The following is a 19,105-nucleotide window of genomic DNA, read 5'->3' as shown; positions in this document are numbered from 1 at the left end:
ATCACGTCCTGTATATCGATCTACTTACCTACTACAAAAACCTGTACACTCTAGCTAGATCATTGCCCGCTCTAATGTGTTCTATAAATAAGTTCGTATGTAAGAAGTGTTGTAAAAAATAATTGCAACACATACAGAGGTATCAAGTGTACCGTTATTTGTTCGATCGAGAAATAACCCCCCGGCTGCGGATGTTTGATCTTATAAGAACCTGAGTTCGATACTTTTTTGTCGTAACCCATACTTGGAAAGATATTTTTGAGGATACCGTTAGCAATTGACGCTTCAAAGTTTAGAATAAAACAAGAAAGTAACTAATTTTTTCCTCGTACGTTCTCGTAGTCTAAAGTACGTGAATGTAAAATTTTCATGAAACTTTGATAAAGTGAAAATTCACCTCAACTTAGAATAGGTACGTAATTTTAGAACAACTTTAATGAGTAAGTAGGTTTATATTATATGTGTGAAAATCGTATTTTTTTTTATTAAATTCAATAAAGGTCATTGCGTTGTTATTCCAGGCATGTTGTTATTCCCAAAAGAAAATATTAACATGACTATAGTTATAACAACAAAGGAAGTTTACAAACTCGACCGGCGACCATCAGTCGCAGCATCTCTATTCGATTGTTAGTCTATTGTCTCATACATTATAGTAAACAAACAAATCGATACAAAGTTTGTTAGTAAACATATCTCGATTCGACGAACATTGTAAAAATGGCGTCCGTCAACTCTGCAACCTATCGACAATGTTATGTACCTAAACAAAATCATTTTGTTATTCTTACAAAATGTCAACCAGTCATCATCTTCATCATCTGCCTAGCCTTTTCCCAACTATGTTGGGGTCGGCTTCCAGTCTAACAGAATGCAGCGGAGTACCAGTGTTTTACAAGGAGCGACTGCCTATCTGACCTCCTCAACCCAGTTACCCGGGCAACTTAATACCTACCCCATGGTTAGACTGGTATCAGACTTACTGGCTTCTGACTACCCGTAACGAGTGCCAAGGATGTTCAATAACAGCAGGGCCTAAAATTTAACGTCAACAAAATGTCAACTAATAACAATAGTAATTGGAAGAGGCGTTAATTGACAGTATATGTCAAACAAATATTAATTAACGTGGGCTTTGTTCAAATATTCAAACTCCGAAATGTTTTGATCATTAATGTTGGAGTTTAATTTTGTTTACCTATTTATCAGCCTAACTTACAACTAAAATACCTAGTATTTTTAGCAAATGAAACACGGTTTCGTGTACGTAAATTTGACGTGCCGATAATAGCTTTTGCAATGTAGATATATCCCAAATAAGTAACATGCAAGCTTGCCGATTAACAGAGCCCTTAATTGCTAAGACAACCTCATAAAACTGAACCTCTTTAGTCTACCATAAACAATGTAAGTGTCAAATATGCAGACATCAACGAGTCAATACACACCGAACATACAAAAAAGCACCTTATATCTTTAAGCCTAAGGTTTAAATTACATCTGGCTCTTATCCAGGATAATGTTATTCTAATAAATGTCAAAGTTACAGAGAATCGCATTATGCAAGTTTTGAGGATGTTTGACAAATAATTGAAGCTGTTAAAGGGTTTATAGTTATGGGTTCGGTCAAATACAGTTGTGTTTAGTTGCCGATGCTCCTGCGCAATCTTGTTAAAATTAACCCACGTTGGTTGTTTGACGTTTAACTTGAATCAAGCTGGTATTATTACTAAGATGTATTATTAAATATATTAAGACACACTATCGTTAAATGAACCGATTTTTTGAAACACAGATTTCACATCTATCGAAGTCGAGAAATCTGAGGGCACAGCAATTCCTCCGTTAAAAAGACTATTTTTAGCTTATTGCACTAAACTGGCAGATTAAATTTTAAATTGTACCTGCAAATAAGTATCTGATATTAACTATGCAGACCTATAAAAATAACGCTCAGCAATATTGCAACTAGACATAATAAAATTAATTAAAATTCGAAGAATTATTGCGATCTACATCTTCATTGAAGCTTCCAAAATTTAAATGACTGTAATTTATCCGAGGTCTTCGAGTATAACGGTATTGCCAATTTTTCATTGCTTTTGTATATCACGAGTGTTGCCATACAATGCTTGACAATAAAGCTTGTCAGTCAGTGACATTGTTGGGGCGACAACGCTACATCTCGTGACGGGCGTCTTGAATTTGTGGGGTGGCCATCATTTTGTACAGTTTTCTTATAATTTTCCTGATTTATTTAAATAAAATTATATACATTACATATTTGATTTAAATATTTTTTATCGACTGGTGGTCTTTTGAAAGAGTAAAGCTTTATGTATTATCGCTCTCGCCCATGCAAATGACAATAAGAATAATAATACATATGCAGGTAGGTAGGTATATTATTATCTTCGAATTACGATAAAAAAATGTCATTTCTTTTTATCACTCTATTTACAAAGTAAATCTTTATAATAACAGTTATCAAACTGAAGCATTCGTCCCACACTAACTTCAGTCATGGCGACAACACATAGGTCTCATTGTTACATTGTCATGTTAATCCATGCGTGCGATTGACAGATGACGTCACAACAAGTCGTGCGTTGCGCAACATTAGCCGTGGATTGAACCAGTTTGCGCACCTAGATGTGGCTGCAAAGGTCATGTGTGAACTTGTCAACGGTTCATAGTAGGTTTATTATGTATGCCAGTCCGCAGACTACTGGTAAATTGTGGACACCCTACAGAAAACCCTTCGGTCTTGTCTAGCAATGGTAAAATTTATATTGGAATAATTCTCATTTCGGAACATATTGGTCAAAAATAAATTACCGTTATAATATTGAACACATTTGAGGACCTTTATTGAAACATTAAAAGCGCTCACAAAATTATACTTAGGTACTCAAAATTAACAAGGTATTAAAGATAAAGGGTTCGTTGGCCTTTCCTCTGCTCCTCTGTTGGGAATTCCAAAGCTTTCAATGAGGTTATTAACTTATTTTACCTCGTGAGTACGCAATCTTTCACTATAAGGAAAAGCTTCTCTTTAATACTCAAGACTCAGGACTCTTTAACTTTTTTGAGGTAGTATCGTAATATTTTATACACTGTGTACGTATAATATAGATATAATATAATACGTAGATATATTTATTTTTCAAATATGGTGTAAATGGTGGTAAATATAAGTAAAAGGTAAAAAGTAAGGTTTCGAAAAAGATTGATTCTCATCTCATTTGCAGTTCAGAAACAGTTATAAGGAAGCTAATTTTAAGAAAAAAGTGAAGATTTAAATCAGATCAATTTGTTCCTTTGAAAATCATAAACTATTATCTCAACGTATAGGCTTTATTTGAGGTGTTCTTGTTTTTTGTAAGGTTAAGTAAGTTAGTTACCTTAACTTTAGTTAGTTAACTTAACTCACATTAAACGATTAATAAAAAAAGTTGTTGATATAGACGGATATAGAGTCCCCAGATCCTAATTTAGACGTACAAAATCATTAATTCACTTAATTAACTTAATCTCATCATTAGACGTCAGCCAATAAATCATTAGCAAGAAAACTAACCGATATTTTCCATTTCCTCGTGTCAATGTAATTTCAATTATATCATGAAAATGACTATTATTATGCATAATTATAACATCTACGTATAATTATTGTCCTCTCACTTCAGTAAAACATAGATTTTCATCTAACATGTTGCAGTGAGTTATTTAAATTAGGATTTTGTTGATTTGTCAATTTTTTTTCATATAATTATCGAGTCATAAATATGGTTTAAAAATGATATCATAAGCTGAAATGTAAATTATTATCAACTGGTAACAAAGGTGCTAAAATTTATACATTCGTATGGAAATATACGACTTAAAATGCTGTAACAATGTGGTGTTAATTTATAGATACAGAATGTCGTAAAAAAAGTTATTACGTTCATGATATTATAATTAATTGTAGGGAGAACAAAAGTGACAAGCAAAATTTTAATATTTTTTATGGGACTATAAAAGATTGAATGGCAATCATTGTTGCTTTTGTCACTTCACATGTCTACTGAAACAGTTTGATTCTTTCAGTAATTCGCCTTGATCCATACTAAGAATTACTCGTATCGTTAATATTTGTCACAATAATATCAACATATCAACAACTGCTAAGCGTAGTAGACCATGTTTCAATTAATCATTAACAAATTGAATGTTATCAACATCTCTAAGAGTCGCGTGACATATCTTAATTTATCATTTTTGTTCGATTGATCGGAATAATTTAATGCACCTTTTATAAATCTATCACTTGACCTCGAATGATTAGCAATCGTAAAATTATATTAAAAATATTTCGAAAGTACCTCTGTCATTTTGAATTTAATTTACTACGTCACGACACAACGGTTTTTATTTTGTTTCATTCAAATTTCCTTTCACTAATAAATAGGCGTAACTCGAATGTTTTTTTAACTATCAAATTATCATTTAACCATAAACGTTCAAATTACCTTGACCCAAGTGAAGAGACATTAAATAGCACAAATGACACGCCTATCATTTCGACACTATTGTTAATAGTGAAAACAAAATATCAATAATGTACGATCCAGCTTGATTTGCATATCACTTATGTACTTACATAGTTACATACATACCCACCTATACAAGCATACGATTTCATGGTCAACGATACATCAAGTTAGTATCATGATCACAATCATAATATTAAGGTGATACATAACATTTTATCATTCAATATAAAACACTTACATAATCTTACGTAGCTGTCAAAAGTTGGAGGCTAAAACCATTAAAATTAAAAAGAAAATCACTAAGAAGTTTATGTTACCGTTATGTTGGCAATTTGATTAATTCCCAAATCGCCGGAGGGTTTTTAAAGACGTGACGAATTGATACCGTAATCGTGACCACTCAGCTATCTCAATTACACTCTCGTTCAATTTGTTTGTACTAGCCATATAGGGTGACAGTAGAAAAAATATACAAAAATAGGTCACGGAGATACGTATGGCGTATGTTTATTTTCACTCTATCATTGTTGATTGTGTATTGAGTGTTGCTGAGCAATACAAGATGATACTAACAAATCTTACTAAGTAAGTACATATTCTGAAATGCAAAGCGTATGCAACGCAACCTATTACTTGATGATCTATTCATGAATTCGAACTTGATTCTGCACGAAATTGGTTGATATTTATGTTCAAATACACCAAAGGTACCGCTTTAAAAAGTCTATAAGCCGCTACTTGATCGGTAACCAGTTCGTATGTCAAGGTTAATGTATTTGCCTGTTTTGCATATTGGCCTTTTAACGATATTGAATGTAATGTGTGATACATTTTACGCGAGACCGCTCGCGGGTCTGCGACCGCGTGGGAAAGGCCGGACGTTATTAGAATTGTCCGATTTCATGTTATGGTAGGCCACATTATGTTATTGCAATGTTGTATTGTTATCGCAAAGTGAGATCGTATGAGATCGCCTATTATCTCTCCGGCAATGTTTGTACGAGCAGATTAGATGGCTTCAGGCAAGTTAGTTTTATATAGCTACTGGTTACGATACTGTTCAGTGTGTCAACTTTATTTAAGTTGACATTGTACGTGCTCGAGAAAATTGTTATCTGTGTACCGTTTTATGGTGATATTTATTAAGGTTTATATGCAAAATGAGCAGAATAGGCTACCTTACCAAATAGGTTAGATAGGCTTGTACAATTTGTACATTGTAGCTATGAAAATTCAACCTATACTCTTAATTTTTTTACTCGATGTTTACATAACACAGCAGTTACATATGTCACAAATGTATGCCACTACTAACAGACATCACAAAAGGTTTTCGGTTGACATACAATAGTGTTGTGACAAGTACCTGCATACGAAGGGACACAATAATGTACATACATTTTTTGATACAGGTTGCACCAGATTCACTCGACGGAACGATTAGAAATTGCTGTTTATTATGACACCTGTGACACTTATAAATGACGTAACACATACACTTGTGACGTTTTGGAGGCGTCAAAGATTAGGCCTAGAATTTGAATTTGGTCTACTTTCTCCGATTAACGTTATCGATTTATTATTAATTAAGTTATGGAATCAATCTGCGGAAAACTTTAGTGTTATAATCGTAATATTTTAAAAGTTATGTTTCGGATTAATGTTACTGGTTATATAATGACTAGCTATTACAACTTTATTAACTTTTCATTTGCGATAATCAAATACTTTATGATTGGACAGATAGATGCAACATAAAGACAGAACATATTGCTTAGAATAACTGCATGTTGACAACTCATTGATCGAACAAAACAACAAAAGTTTCAGTCGATAAACACTATAATCAGCTAATTAACCACATTTTCGTATTTCCAAGAATTCGGGCAATTAATTACAACTATGAGAGGAGAGATTTCTAGTTTTATAGACATAACTGAGCTGCATTCTGTGCATCCATCTGTGCTGGAAGCCGCTGTTACTTTCTTGAGCTACATCCTCGTGTCAGATCAGCTTCACTGAACAGATAGACCGATTAATTAAGGTAACTAGGTCTAATAGAAATACTTCTTGTTAAGATGGTACTTATGTTCTGTATATGTCTATTTATTTATGTCTATTTATATTTTACTAGCTTTCGCCAGCGGCTTCGCTCGCTTAAAGTTCGGTTAAATCGCGTTTCCAAGAGAATTCTTCAAAAGTCCGGGATAAAAACTATCCTATGTTCTTTCTCAATATCAACTCTATCTCTGTACCAAATTTTATTAAAATCAGTTCAGTGGTTTAGACGTGAAAGCGTTACAGACAGACAGACAGTTACTTTCGCATTTATAATACTTATTAGAAGGGATTATGTATTATTTTATTGCATTCGATTGATTAAATATTTCATTCATCCTCATCGTCATTTCAGAGGTCTTTTGTTTTTAACTTGCACCTACGGCTGATCCAAAATAAAATAAATTTTCGAAACACATTTATACGTCTTAATACAATCAAATGAATCTGCTTTACGCTACTGAATCGGATACAAACTGCTGAAATAAGAATTAAAACGCAAGTTATTATAATTTATAACTTAATGCTTACGTTTCTTACGTTTCTGAGTTCTTTAAATCATACACATGATTAACATAAGAAATCCTATTTTTATCATTAACTACACGTTGAATAATAAGTTACGATGCAGTATTAAATTAACATTGTCAAGAATACGATTAAATATTATGTAACGAATCAGAATTATTTTTCTTTAGTTTATGTTTATGAATAGGTTGATATACTTGTTCTACCAAAACGATTCGTTGGTTCATACGTAAGCAAATAAATATATTAAAGAACAATACTATTAATAGTACATTTTCATTACAATCTAGTGTTGTACTTTCGGTTCTGTTCTTTCGATATATTTTGGTTTAAAGCAACGATAACATTCAAGCTATTCCTAAAAAAAGTTTACCTAATATTGTAAAAAACACGTAGTAGAAGTAGTCCAAATAAAATTTCTCTACTTCTACTATGTTGTGTACGTGCCATTAAAGATGGCTGATTGCATTCTTTTTAAAAGCATATTAAGGGTAATTTTTAATGTAAAAATCTAAGAATTTTGAAAGACCGATTTTTCCAAAAAAAGTATTTTGATTGTATGACACTCTTAAAATCAATGGCCAATCATAAAGGCACTACGTAGTTATAGATCTAAGGTACATACCTGAACAATAGACCCAACGAGTAGACCGAAGCATAACGCGATGCTGGTCGTCTGTGGTGCGTTGGCGGTACTCAAGGAGATGCATGATGCCACACCGATGGAGACCAGGATAAAGGTGCCAGCTAGCTCGGCGATCAACTGCCTCCAAATTAACTTGTTGTCCGTCACGTCTGACAGACCAAGGATGGAGGATGTTCCTGGAGAAAGAAAGATTAATAGTTAGATATTTATTTAAGGAAATGTTGTGGAATTGGATCTGATGATTTATTTATAGTTTTTGGAAAGGATTTTACGAATTTTGTGGTTAAGTTGTCGATGGGTGTTAATTTTAAGAAATTAGTGCTATTTTCCAAATGGGTTGGTAAACTACGGAGTTGTGTGGGAACAAACATAAAACAATTCAGACACCCGAATCGAAAACCTCCTTCGTCTTGGGAAGTCAGTTAAGAAATAAGTATTTTTTATTGCCCTACATTATTTTTTAGAAAAGAACTGTATAGTATTAAGCCTCACCGGATATATACAGCATTGCCTCTCTAGTATTAGTGAATTTCAATTTCCCATCTTTTGCAATAATGTACTTTTTCTCAAATACAAAAATAAAGAATACGTTGTATTGCAACTTTCTTTATCTCATATCTCTATGGCGCATATATTAACTACATTCATATGGAGCAAAATGCATTTTTAAATCTTCTTTGTATAATAAACGTAAAGCTAGATACAATTTATTTATGATAGCAACTTTTTAATAATTTCATATTATGATCTGAATCTTGATGACTTGCACACATATGTTATTAGTTTTCAAAAATATAGCTATATTTTGTTAAGAGCCAATAATAAACTTAATTTATTTTGCAGTGCACTGTGGGCACATTTAAATATTGCTCGATAGAGAGGCGAATTCTTTATAGGCACACCTGGGATTGTTGAACACTTTAAAATAGGAACGTTTCGTTCACAAATAGTCGATTGTCGAAGGTTCGATTCCCAAAGCACGTTTCAGTATAGGTCATTTAAGCCATATTTAGAGAATTTCATACTAAAAGGTAATATACTGATCTATACTAATATAGTAAAGAGAAAAAACATATTTTTGAAATTTTTTTGTTCCCAAAAGGCGGTGAAAAATATATTGAACCGATTTGAAATATTATTTCACAGTAAGTAGTAAAGCTACAAGAGTAATATCATAATATGGCTATATTTTATCCCAGTACGGGCAGCAGTTCCCAAGGGATGCGAGTGAAACGGCGGGAAAACGTGAACCTACAATATCATGTTAATAGTTATAGGTAAATGTGAACTTTATCGTGATATATCGATTATATTATCGATATATTACACTATATCGATATCAGTTTCGATATAATTCTGCGGTTAACTGACAGACGCCGTTGCTAATGTGTAGGAAATTCCGTCGCGGCTTCTAATTTCGCGAAACAAATGGCATTTGCTTGCTTTTAAACGAAACGTTCGTTGCAATGGGATTTAAATGAGGAAGGCTAGGCTTGGACTTATTTAATTAAGAAAAAAGGAATTAATGTCTTTTGGCTCTGACACTTCTAGAAACATTTCATAGAAAAAAAAAAACTTCAATTTTATGCAGGAGAAAATAACTCCAATGCGTCTTTAATGTTTACGTTACATGAATTTATAACCACATAGATTTTTATAATCAGCTATCAAATGAACATGAAATGAAGCTAGGTAAATAAAATTGTCCGTGTATTAAGTTCCGAGTTACCACAGCCTATATTATTCAAAAGTCATAAAATGCAACAGCTGTACAAATAACAAATATCTACGATTACTTAAAGACATTCTAACAAAGACGATAAATTTTCGATGATTTTAACATCGATCGTCGTAAAAACGATTTTATTTATCGTTGTGGTTTCTTCTGGAATAAATTATTATAGAAATGAACAAAAAGGATAACTTTAGCGTCCCTTTTTCCTTAAAGCACTGTTTAGTTTGTAAATTGAACGTGAAATTTTTAAGAAAACTAAAGTCTAGTAAATCGTATTAAGAACCCGCATTAAGGGGTTAGTACCGGGGAGTAAGCCGAAACTGACTTTGATTATCTTTGTATTATCGTTGTAGATATAAAATTAATCGGGTCCCTCAGGGACGGGAACCTCTGGGTTCGGTATTTATTCCGTTCTCCTTTAAAATACATCTTCTATCTACTGCAAACAGGTTGAACTAATATAAAAGATTCATTAACAAAATACCTATCTATTTTTGTTGTTTTTTTTTTCGCTGTCAACTGGGATCGTACCCAAGAGGCTGGCAGCATTATCTCGTTGGATGGCCATGCTGATCCTTTGTCCGAGGTAATAGCCAGCCTTTTGGTCACGAGAAGCGTCAACCAGCCGCCTAGACAGATCTTTAAATAGGGTGTGCGCATTCGGACCCCACGACCCGAGGGTTTCAACCCCAAACGGTTCGAAAATATAGTTATATTTTATTATTAACTTGCAAGTTAATAATATCTATAAAGCTTACGATTATATACCTATTATATTCCTTGTGTTGCACTATATACCTATAATAAAATATATAGTTCAAATGTTAATTCAATGATTAGCATTCAAACAATATGTTAGTATCATAATTTACTCCGACAGGGTCATGGCAGAAGAAATTATTAATTATTTGATAAAATATTTTGAAGGTGACATTTAGCTGTTTTTCACTGAATAAAAACATCCATAAATAGGTGCATGATATCAGGGTTTAATTTTGGAACTAAGATTATTAAGTATAGAAAATTATTTGCAGCGAAGATATCTCGATATCTCGAGTGAAACCTCGTAAGGGTAAAAAAAAATAACTTGAGAGCAGGATGAACTATGATGTGCTTAGATAAGCTAGGAAACACACTGGAAGAAATAGAGAAAAATCGCATTTCCGAGGTTTCCTGAGACGACGATATCGATAATAAGTAAATCGAAGCTGATTGTTGACGACCGACGCATGAACTGCGTTAGTACTAGTTACATTTGGAATAAGCACCATAATATAAATAAACTTATTTTTATTTTTAATGATACCTATATTTATATAGACCATTAATTAGGATTTTCTTTAATTTACTGTTTTTCTGTAATTTAAATACAATTATCAGTCTGATTGTTTAGATTAGCCAAACCCTAAATATCAAAACGTCAATATACAGGTTTCTAGATGAGTAATAAAAATCTATTTTAACATTATTAATTGTAACTATTTTAAGGAAATCATTATTATTTTTGAAGATACAAAGATTAGATTTAATATCAAAAGCCGGTTTAGAACACATGTTTAATTAAAAAAAGATGGGTCATCTATAACGAGATAATAATATTGACATGCGGGCTTATTATGTATGCGTCGTGATAATAATGGAAATGAAGTTTTTTGTATACACATAGATATATACAGTTCTGGTTGGAACCATGTGGGTTATTAATTCTGCATATATTTAACTTGTAAATTATGTCACTGGGTCTTTATCACAATAATTAAAAAGATCTTATATGTGATAAGTGGTGATAGTAAGAGGAGAAAGATATTTAGCGAACAGAAAAAGTCATATATTTTTTCAGGAGTTCTTCAGGACATTTGCTAGTTGAGTTTAAATATGGTATTTTAAATGATTCTATTTCAACAAATAGGATAATAACAACAAATAATAATTAAATTATTTATAATTTATTCGAAATAAAATGTATTAGCTTTGTACGATCAATTCATATTCAATTATTTTAAATTGTATTTAATAAATTTATTTGTTTACATAATGCTTATATTTTTATTGCATTCGATAAAGTTAAATGACGCATACGGTGCACTTGTGAGTATATAATAAAATGCTTAAATAAATACAGGAATGTAAGAAACTGATTTCACGCACTATTTGTTTACATATGAAATAACATTTATTTACCGATTTTAGCTGTAGTATTTTCAGCCCTACATAAAAAAATAAAATGTTTAAAATAGTATGCGCGCACGCATCCTCACTTACAATGCCGGTTCAATAACTATTGCAATTTTTGCTCGTAAATAAAATAGTCTATAAGGCATGAATTAATTATAAAATAGGACTTACTCTTCTGCATCTCATCCATCGCGTAATCCGTTTTCATTTTGTCGGCTAAAATAACTTTTCTTTGAAATAAGCACTTTCGAGTTGAGTCCTCGTTGTTATAACTTCACCGACCGCACTATTTCGAAATGTGAATTAAATAAAACACTGTGAAAGTGTAATTTGATTTGTAATTGAAAAATTCCGAAGACGCGCGCTGAGGACTGTTGCGGACTTGCGTTTCGTAAGTGGTGCGTGTGAGACTACCTTTCGGAGTGGCTACATACACTTGAGTGTGGCGAGATCTCGCTCGGGATGACAGGTACGGTCGGCGAGTGCACCGCACTTTTTATTCAACGTATCGTGAACCGATGTTCGCGAATTAATGCAGATACGTTTACGTCTGACGTCATAATCGCGGAAACAAAAACGCTACGGAATAACAATACAAATTATATCTTTTAGCTTATTCATAGCTCTTATAATAATAACTTAGGTATCAAAAATGGGTAATTCGTGAATGGAATTGTTTTCGCATCGAAATTTCGAGTAGCTTACGAACCAGTTTTTGAACAACAATTTTTTGCGCAGGTTTTAGTGGGAATGACCCATATCTTTTTTAGTTTTATTGTAGGTATTATTTATTTAGGTGGCAAAGGAAATCGTAACTTCTGGAAAAACAATAAACAAGGTCAGAATTGGGGGTACGGTCACGAATTTGGATCATAGACCTAAAACGTGTCCTAGCGGGACCAACACAAAATACTTCTGCTTTGCTACGTCAAGAAATAAAATGTTAAAGTAGTACCGACCTATAATTTCGCCTTACACCAAATATTGCTTAACAAAAACATTAAAAGTTACATCAAATTACAAGAATTTGTGGCTAACCAAACTATTATACGACCTAACTCAAGCATTTTATCAGATCAAGCACCGATACCGAAATGAGATTATATAAAATTGTGAAAGGTAGGCATACTTTTAGCCCACCAAAAGTTTAATTCATCCCCACGATTATACATGAAAGAGTACAAAGTCCAATTTGGTCAAAGTCCACTGCCAAATAGCATGCACTATGGCCTACGTTCTTCTTCATATCAGGTTGGTGACCCCAGCTTTCTCCATGCACAGACGCGGTGAATGTCAACTGGCAAGAATCGAGGCTGCTAAGTTCACCCAGATCATTATGGCACTTACCTGATACATTTGAGTTTGGAGTTTTATTTCAAATTGGGTTAGTTGGGTTTATGTGCTCTTTTCTATGTAACTTGAGGTTTTTGATGATAATTAAATGAACCGATGTCTCGTTAAGCCTACCTACGCAAACACTGGAGACTAAACAGTCTCAGATTTTTTTTTAATATTCGTGATTCAAAGTTTTTAGTCTGTTCAAAACCAACGTCATACTGATTTATGAGCCCAAAACAACTATTAGCCGACTAAAAGTTTGTAGTTTGCGCGTATTTTAAAACTAGCTTCTGCCAGCGGTTTCACCCGCATCCCGTGGGAACTACTTCCTGTACCGGGATAAAAAGTAGCCTATAGCCTTCCTCGATAAATGGGCTATCTAACACTGAAAGAAATTTTCAAATCGGACCAGTAGTTCCTGAGATTAGCGCGTTCAAACTAACAAACTCTTCAGCTTTATAATATTAGTATAGATGAATCGGTTTCTAGTCAACTGCTCCCAGTATATCGTAAAAGAGTGATATGCTAGCACCATTCATGTGAATTTTTCGACTGTGTTTGAAGGTGCCGCCGGTAGGTGCGTTTCTCCTCAGCTATTCAGCATTGCTATATCATAACTAATAAAATTTGTATAAAGGCAAGCAACATTAACAAGGTCTTCACTGCAAGGTACTTTAAAGTTCGCAGACGATTGACAGGTGGCCTACGCAGTCTATCGATCGATATATCGAATCGGATTCGATATGCTTTTGCAGGATCGATATTATGATTCGTTAGTTATAATTTTACGTGATGATTAAGAATTTTGTAGACTGCTCTTTTAATTTTTATTTTTTAAGAATATATAAATACTTCTCTATAACAACAACCTACAATCCAGTTCCCCCATTACAAGTTTATAAAAACGTTATCAGAGACAATAAAAATTCAGTTGCAATGTGTGCCTTAGATAACTCTCAGTAGGCTAGCAAAAGAAAACACGCTGTCTTAGATAGCCAGATAACACTGTAATATACACTGCCAGTAAATTAAAGTTTTTTATTTAAAAGGCTGCTTTAAAAATGTGACAATGTTTAAAGAGTTATTTTACTACAAGTACATAATGACGTGGTATATTAAACTTAAAGATGATCTTGGATTATTAACTCGTAACTTTGTCTTAGACTGTTGGTACCTATGGTTTCTAATTAGTCTTTCAAATTATATATTTCTAATTTATATGCAAATTAAAGTAACGGCGATACGGTTGATTTTGAAATGGGTTTCTGCACTTCACGCATATTTGAATGAATATTCGTCAGATCAAATTACAATTTCTATATATTCTTCTAAACGTTTACACAAAACTTCATGATAATAAGCCCTACATTTCTATGAAAAAAACTCAGAAAGTAACTCTGCCAAGTTTCTTACCAACACTTATTCTCGCTATCCCAAGTTTATCAGATATCTTTCTAGACTTACTAAAGTTTATTAAATATCTGTGTATCAAACCATGGTAGGTATTATTAGCAAGTTTCATAATACCCCTTACTTTATGGAGTCTGCAATAAAAGGCATCTGAGAGATAAAACTGAATATCATAACATAGCAGGATAAACGGGTTGTAATTACAGGGCATTCGCCTTCCCATACAGGTATTTACCCCAACAGCTGAATATCTTTATGGAATCCATGAGAGTATAGCCAGCCATGGTTTAACTTACCACGTTCGTTTGTCTTGAAATTGAGAAGAGTAAAATGAAGTGGTTCTTTTAGATCACGCGTTGCTTAGGTTTATAAGACGACCAACGATGTTTGGTTTAAAAAAAAAATCAAAATTGTGTTTACTTGGTTAGCAAGAGCTGCTTTTATAAAAAAATGCCGCTCTGAAGTTGGCTACTATTACTACTAACAGCGCAACAGTCCACATTTCTAACTAAACACCATTGTTGTTTGTTTGTGCTCCTAATACTAAACCTATTTGAAAAGTTATTTCACCGTCAGGAAACTACACTATTCCCAAACTTAGTAACACAGGCTATATTTTGTCCGGGTACGGGTAGTAGTTCTCACAGGATTCAAGTGAAACCGCAGGAAAACAGCTAGTGATGAATAAAGACATTGTAATTTACCTAAGGCAAGTTACACCTGAGGATGGTGGACACGGAAACATTGACAGTTAACTAATGTATTCCATCCTGGGCATAATGGCGGGATCCATTTGCTCATTCATTACGTTTGTTCCTTATATGGGTACCTGATTATGATCGTTAGCTCTCAGGTCAAAGTTTCCGGTAATAGATTCTGTTAGACTGGTATTATGGGCTTAGAAACACGACCAATTGGATCTTGGTTTGGCGAAATTAATTTACTTAGTAAAACATAGGCAGCGGAGAATTAAAATGTTCGGTAAGTAGGTGAGACATGACTAATGATTGTTATTAAGTAAATTATCAATTCATAATTAATTTCTTAAATGATGTAGATTAGGCCGTTAAGTTTATTTTTCTAGAGGTACGTATCCATAGGAAGCTACTTTTGGAATGGGCAACTAGAATCAAACTTAGTTATAATTTTGACGTTCATAAGTGCTTGTAAAGGCCTAAATGAAATAAATGATTTGACTTTGACTTTGACTTTGACTTTAACATTTGTATCAATTACGTCCTTTATAAATTACTCCTATATGCTTTTTGGGTACATGACCTAAAATGCACTATCTATTTTAAAAGGATTGATAAGTACCTACTTATTAAATTTATCTATCTGTGACACCTTTAAATATCCATTAGTTGCAAGAAATACCCTAATGAGTCACTAGTAGTAGGGTCATAAGAAATGCTTGCAAAACTTGATCAAAATTTCCATCGCCAGTGAAAGGTGGGTTTTTAAAGAAATATATTGGAAAATCTGAACGAGATATTCCATTATGAATAAATTAGATACAATTCAGGTAACACTGAGTCATAACTTATCTTCATAAGGTTATTCATGATAATTCTACGTAAGTAGTTTGTAGTAGGTAAACATTGTATGGTAGGTTTTATATTGAAATGCACCTTTGTTTTTAAATCGATGATGAGATTATACTGTGTAACAAAAAGTAAGAACATTGTAATACAAGCGATGAGAATATCTATTATTAAATATTGTTAAGTTGATAAGTTTGTTTGCTTGCTTAAATGCGTTGATTTCAGGAACCATGTTTTAGTCCGATTTAAAAAGATTCAGTATTTAATAGCCCATTTATTGAGTGAGGCTAGATACTTATGCATTTTTTTGTCCATGGAAACTACTATGTCTATAGGACGCGGGTGAAACCGTTGGCAGAAGCTAGTTCAAGATATATACAAATATGTTTTCGTGTACTTAAGTTATAATTACAGTATATCTACCGCTTAATTATAGGTCACTAGCAAACCCGGCGAACTCCGTTCCGCCACCAGATGGCTTCGTTTTATGTAACATATTGTTTGGTGATATTTTTTTTTTTTGTTTTTCCTGAATTTTCTTTGCTATAAACCTCACGGAGCCCGAGACCTTTCCAACGAATGCAAAACCGTGGAAATCGGTTCGTGCGTTCTGGAGTTATAGCGTCAGGGAGGAAAACCGGACTTATTTTTATATAGTAGATTGTTATTTATTAAGTGATTAATATTATTATTTAGGAAGTGTTTTTGATATAAATAATTGCAAAAAATCTTCATGCGTGACCCCGCATTTTAAAATTCGTGTCATACCAATACAGGCGAAGTACTTAATTAGGTTTTTTTCTATTGTTTTGAAGCTATTAAGACATTTATTTCATGTAGATCTTTAGATAAGTATCTATTTTTATTAGAATAGTATTCGATTGGTAACAAGAACGATTTTTTTCTGTCACGTCTTCAAATTCTATTAAGGTACAATAAAATCGATTACTGATTTTGATATATAAAGAATTAAGCTAACGATTTTGACAGCTTTTGAGAATTAAATCATTATTTGAATGAGCTTTAATATAAGTACAGACACTTAAATAATCGCAAAAAATAAATGAAACACATCTTTTTCTGTATATTTTTTACGGAAAATATTGATCAGTAAGTAACTTTGTATGTGTATCCTGAAAGCAAATTGAAATAAGTAGTAGATTTTTTTATAGTGATGTTTATTTTTTGATGTATTAAATACATTGCGGTTATCAAAAACGTTGATCAGGAACCTTATTCTGACACGATTTTTAATAATAATTGTTTAAAATGTTTCGTTAAATAACAATAGGATTTGCTATGTAGGTATCTTAAATGAGATGGTAATCTCAATATACAAGAGGTTTCTGTTAAAATCATCATTTGACTTTGTGTTTGAATATTAGGTAGAGAGACTACATAAATTCCTCCCTATCAAAAAAAAAAACTAAGTGAAGAATAAAACACCTAAAACTGAAAAAAAGGTAAAATTCCTTCCACAATGTGGTCGAATTTAAACCATGTTCCAGTAGCACAAATGTAGTAAGCTGTTTGTTATCTTTACGCTCATTCAACAGTACATTACTCCAGAACATTATTTACAATACTTTTAGTATGAACTTGACACAAATGTCGAGTGCTCCAATCTGAGTACAAACGTGACTAATGATTATGGACACAATTGGGCTCGCTCTTATCATTTTATGAACTGATAACACCGGCCAGCTACTGGCAACACTAAACATCATTATTTCGTGGGAACATAAAAAAACAATGGGACAGTAAAAACTTCCTTAAACTAGTATATATTTACGGTCTATGTTCCTTCTTCCTTGAGAAATATATGTAAGGCAGAAACGTGATATGCAAATAGGCTCCAAGAATAAGTTTACATGGTTTTGAGCGTTTGAGATAATAGAACCGGATTGTTTATGGTTTGAAAGCTGTTCGACCTGTGCAAATATGAACTTGAATTATATTTTTAGTGGAGACCTAACTTTCTTGTGCGCCATAAATGTGATTTGATGATAAAATTACTAGAAATATCTTGTTAAAGCGTTTGAATTTTTGTGTTTGAATATTCCAGGAACTCCTACTCAATTCTATGTCTAGAAGTTCTAAAACCTTTTACTTTTAGAATAATTTGCTTGTTTCTGAGGCTGAACACTTGTACCTAGTTTTCTCAATAGGTTTTTAGAGGCATTTGTAATGCCAAACTTTTATGCGCAATTTACAGAAATAAGTAGTATCGAAACTTTTCTATGCTGTGTCTTTTAGCTAAGTGACTGTAATACCTAGGTATTTACATCATATAAATATTTCCTGTTGACTACTAAATCATATACATCAAAGCAAAAGGAAAATGTTTAAGGCTATATTTAACAAATGATTGATAGCAAGCCTTGTCTCCGCATCGAATCACGTCGCACATGAAAATAACATCGTTGCGGTGACATTGCGCGCACGCAGCCATGACAATGACTACCTAGGGATAAAGTGAATTAGTGCCTGCGACAAGTGACGGTAATTTTATTAACGCGGTAATAATTTGTGATTTAGTACAGGTGTGTGATGCATGCTTATTAAGACTTGTACTGCTTGTATGAACAATTGTTCATAAAGTCGAGTAATTTATGTTTTTTTTTTGTAATTACTGATAGCTGAATGTGTGTGAAGACAGGAATTTTCTGAACTGCCGTAGTAGGATGGTGTTAATAATATTGCTCGCAATTTTTTGGCGGAATTTTACCAAGTATTCGTTTAAGGTATTGCGTGTTAAGTAGAAGTACATACAACACTAGTTGACATGGGTATGTCTTACTCACCAAAGAATTTTCCGTGAAAATCTAGATTTGCTTTCACGATATCATTCGAGTCCTGACTTATGGGAATGGGGTTCAAAAATTAGGAATAACATAACGAATGAATATTAAGGGCGAGTTTCAGTTCTACTCGGCAAAAATGATAAAATAAATGCTCTGATTTAAGAACAGGTATTGTGGTCAGTTTGATGGTTTAATAGCATGAGACCGTATTCCTAGAAATTTCTGTTCAGGCCACTACATTAAATATAAGCCATTTATGTATTGGTCACAACAAAAGCATTTACTTAATCTAATTATCATTGTCTGACATTCTGTAAATGTATCTGTGA

The 19,105-nt window shown here is 33.0% G+C and overlaps 1 protein-coding gene across 3 annotated transcripts in view; it reads right to left on the bottom strand.

The window, feature by feature from the left end:
* The window catches only part of LOC124637201 (aquaporin AQPAe.a), an 89,572-nt gene that overhangs the window by 33,687 nt on the left and 36,780 nt on the right, over window positions 1-19,105 (bottom strand). For 2 of the 3 annotated variants that reach the window (XM_047173564.1, XM_047173572.1), the window contains one exon: window positions 7,750-7,946. In XM_047173564.1, coding sequence (XP_047029520.1) covers window positions 7,750-7,946 — 197 coding nt within the window. Of the gene's footprint in view, window positions 1-7,749; window positions 7,947-11,851; window positions 12,129-19,105 lie in introns of those variants that run through there. The other variant, XM_047173568.1, reaches the window with a different exon arrangement.

This window comes from Helicoverpa zea, chromosome 2, assembly GCF_022581195.2.
Source record: "Helicoverpa zea isolate HzStark_Cry1AcR chromosome 2, ilHelZeax1.1, whole genome shotgun sequence".
In the NCBI taxonomy this organism is placed as follows: Eukaryota; Metazoa; Arthropoda; class Insecta; order Lepidoptera; family Noctuidae; genus Helicoverpa; species Helicoverpa zea.
The sequence above is the reverse complement of the archived record's forward strand: the minus strand, read 5'-3'. Positions and strand labels throughout refer to the sequence as shown.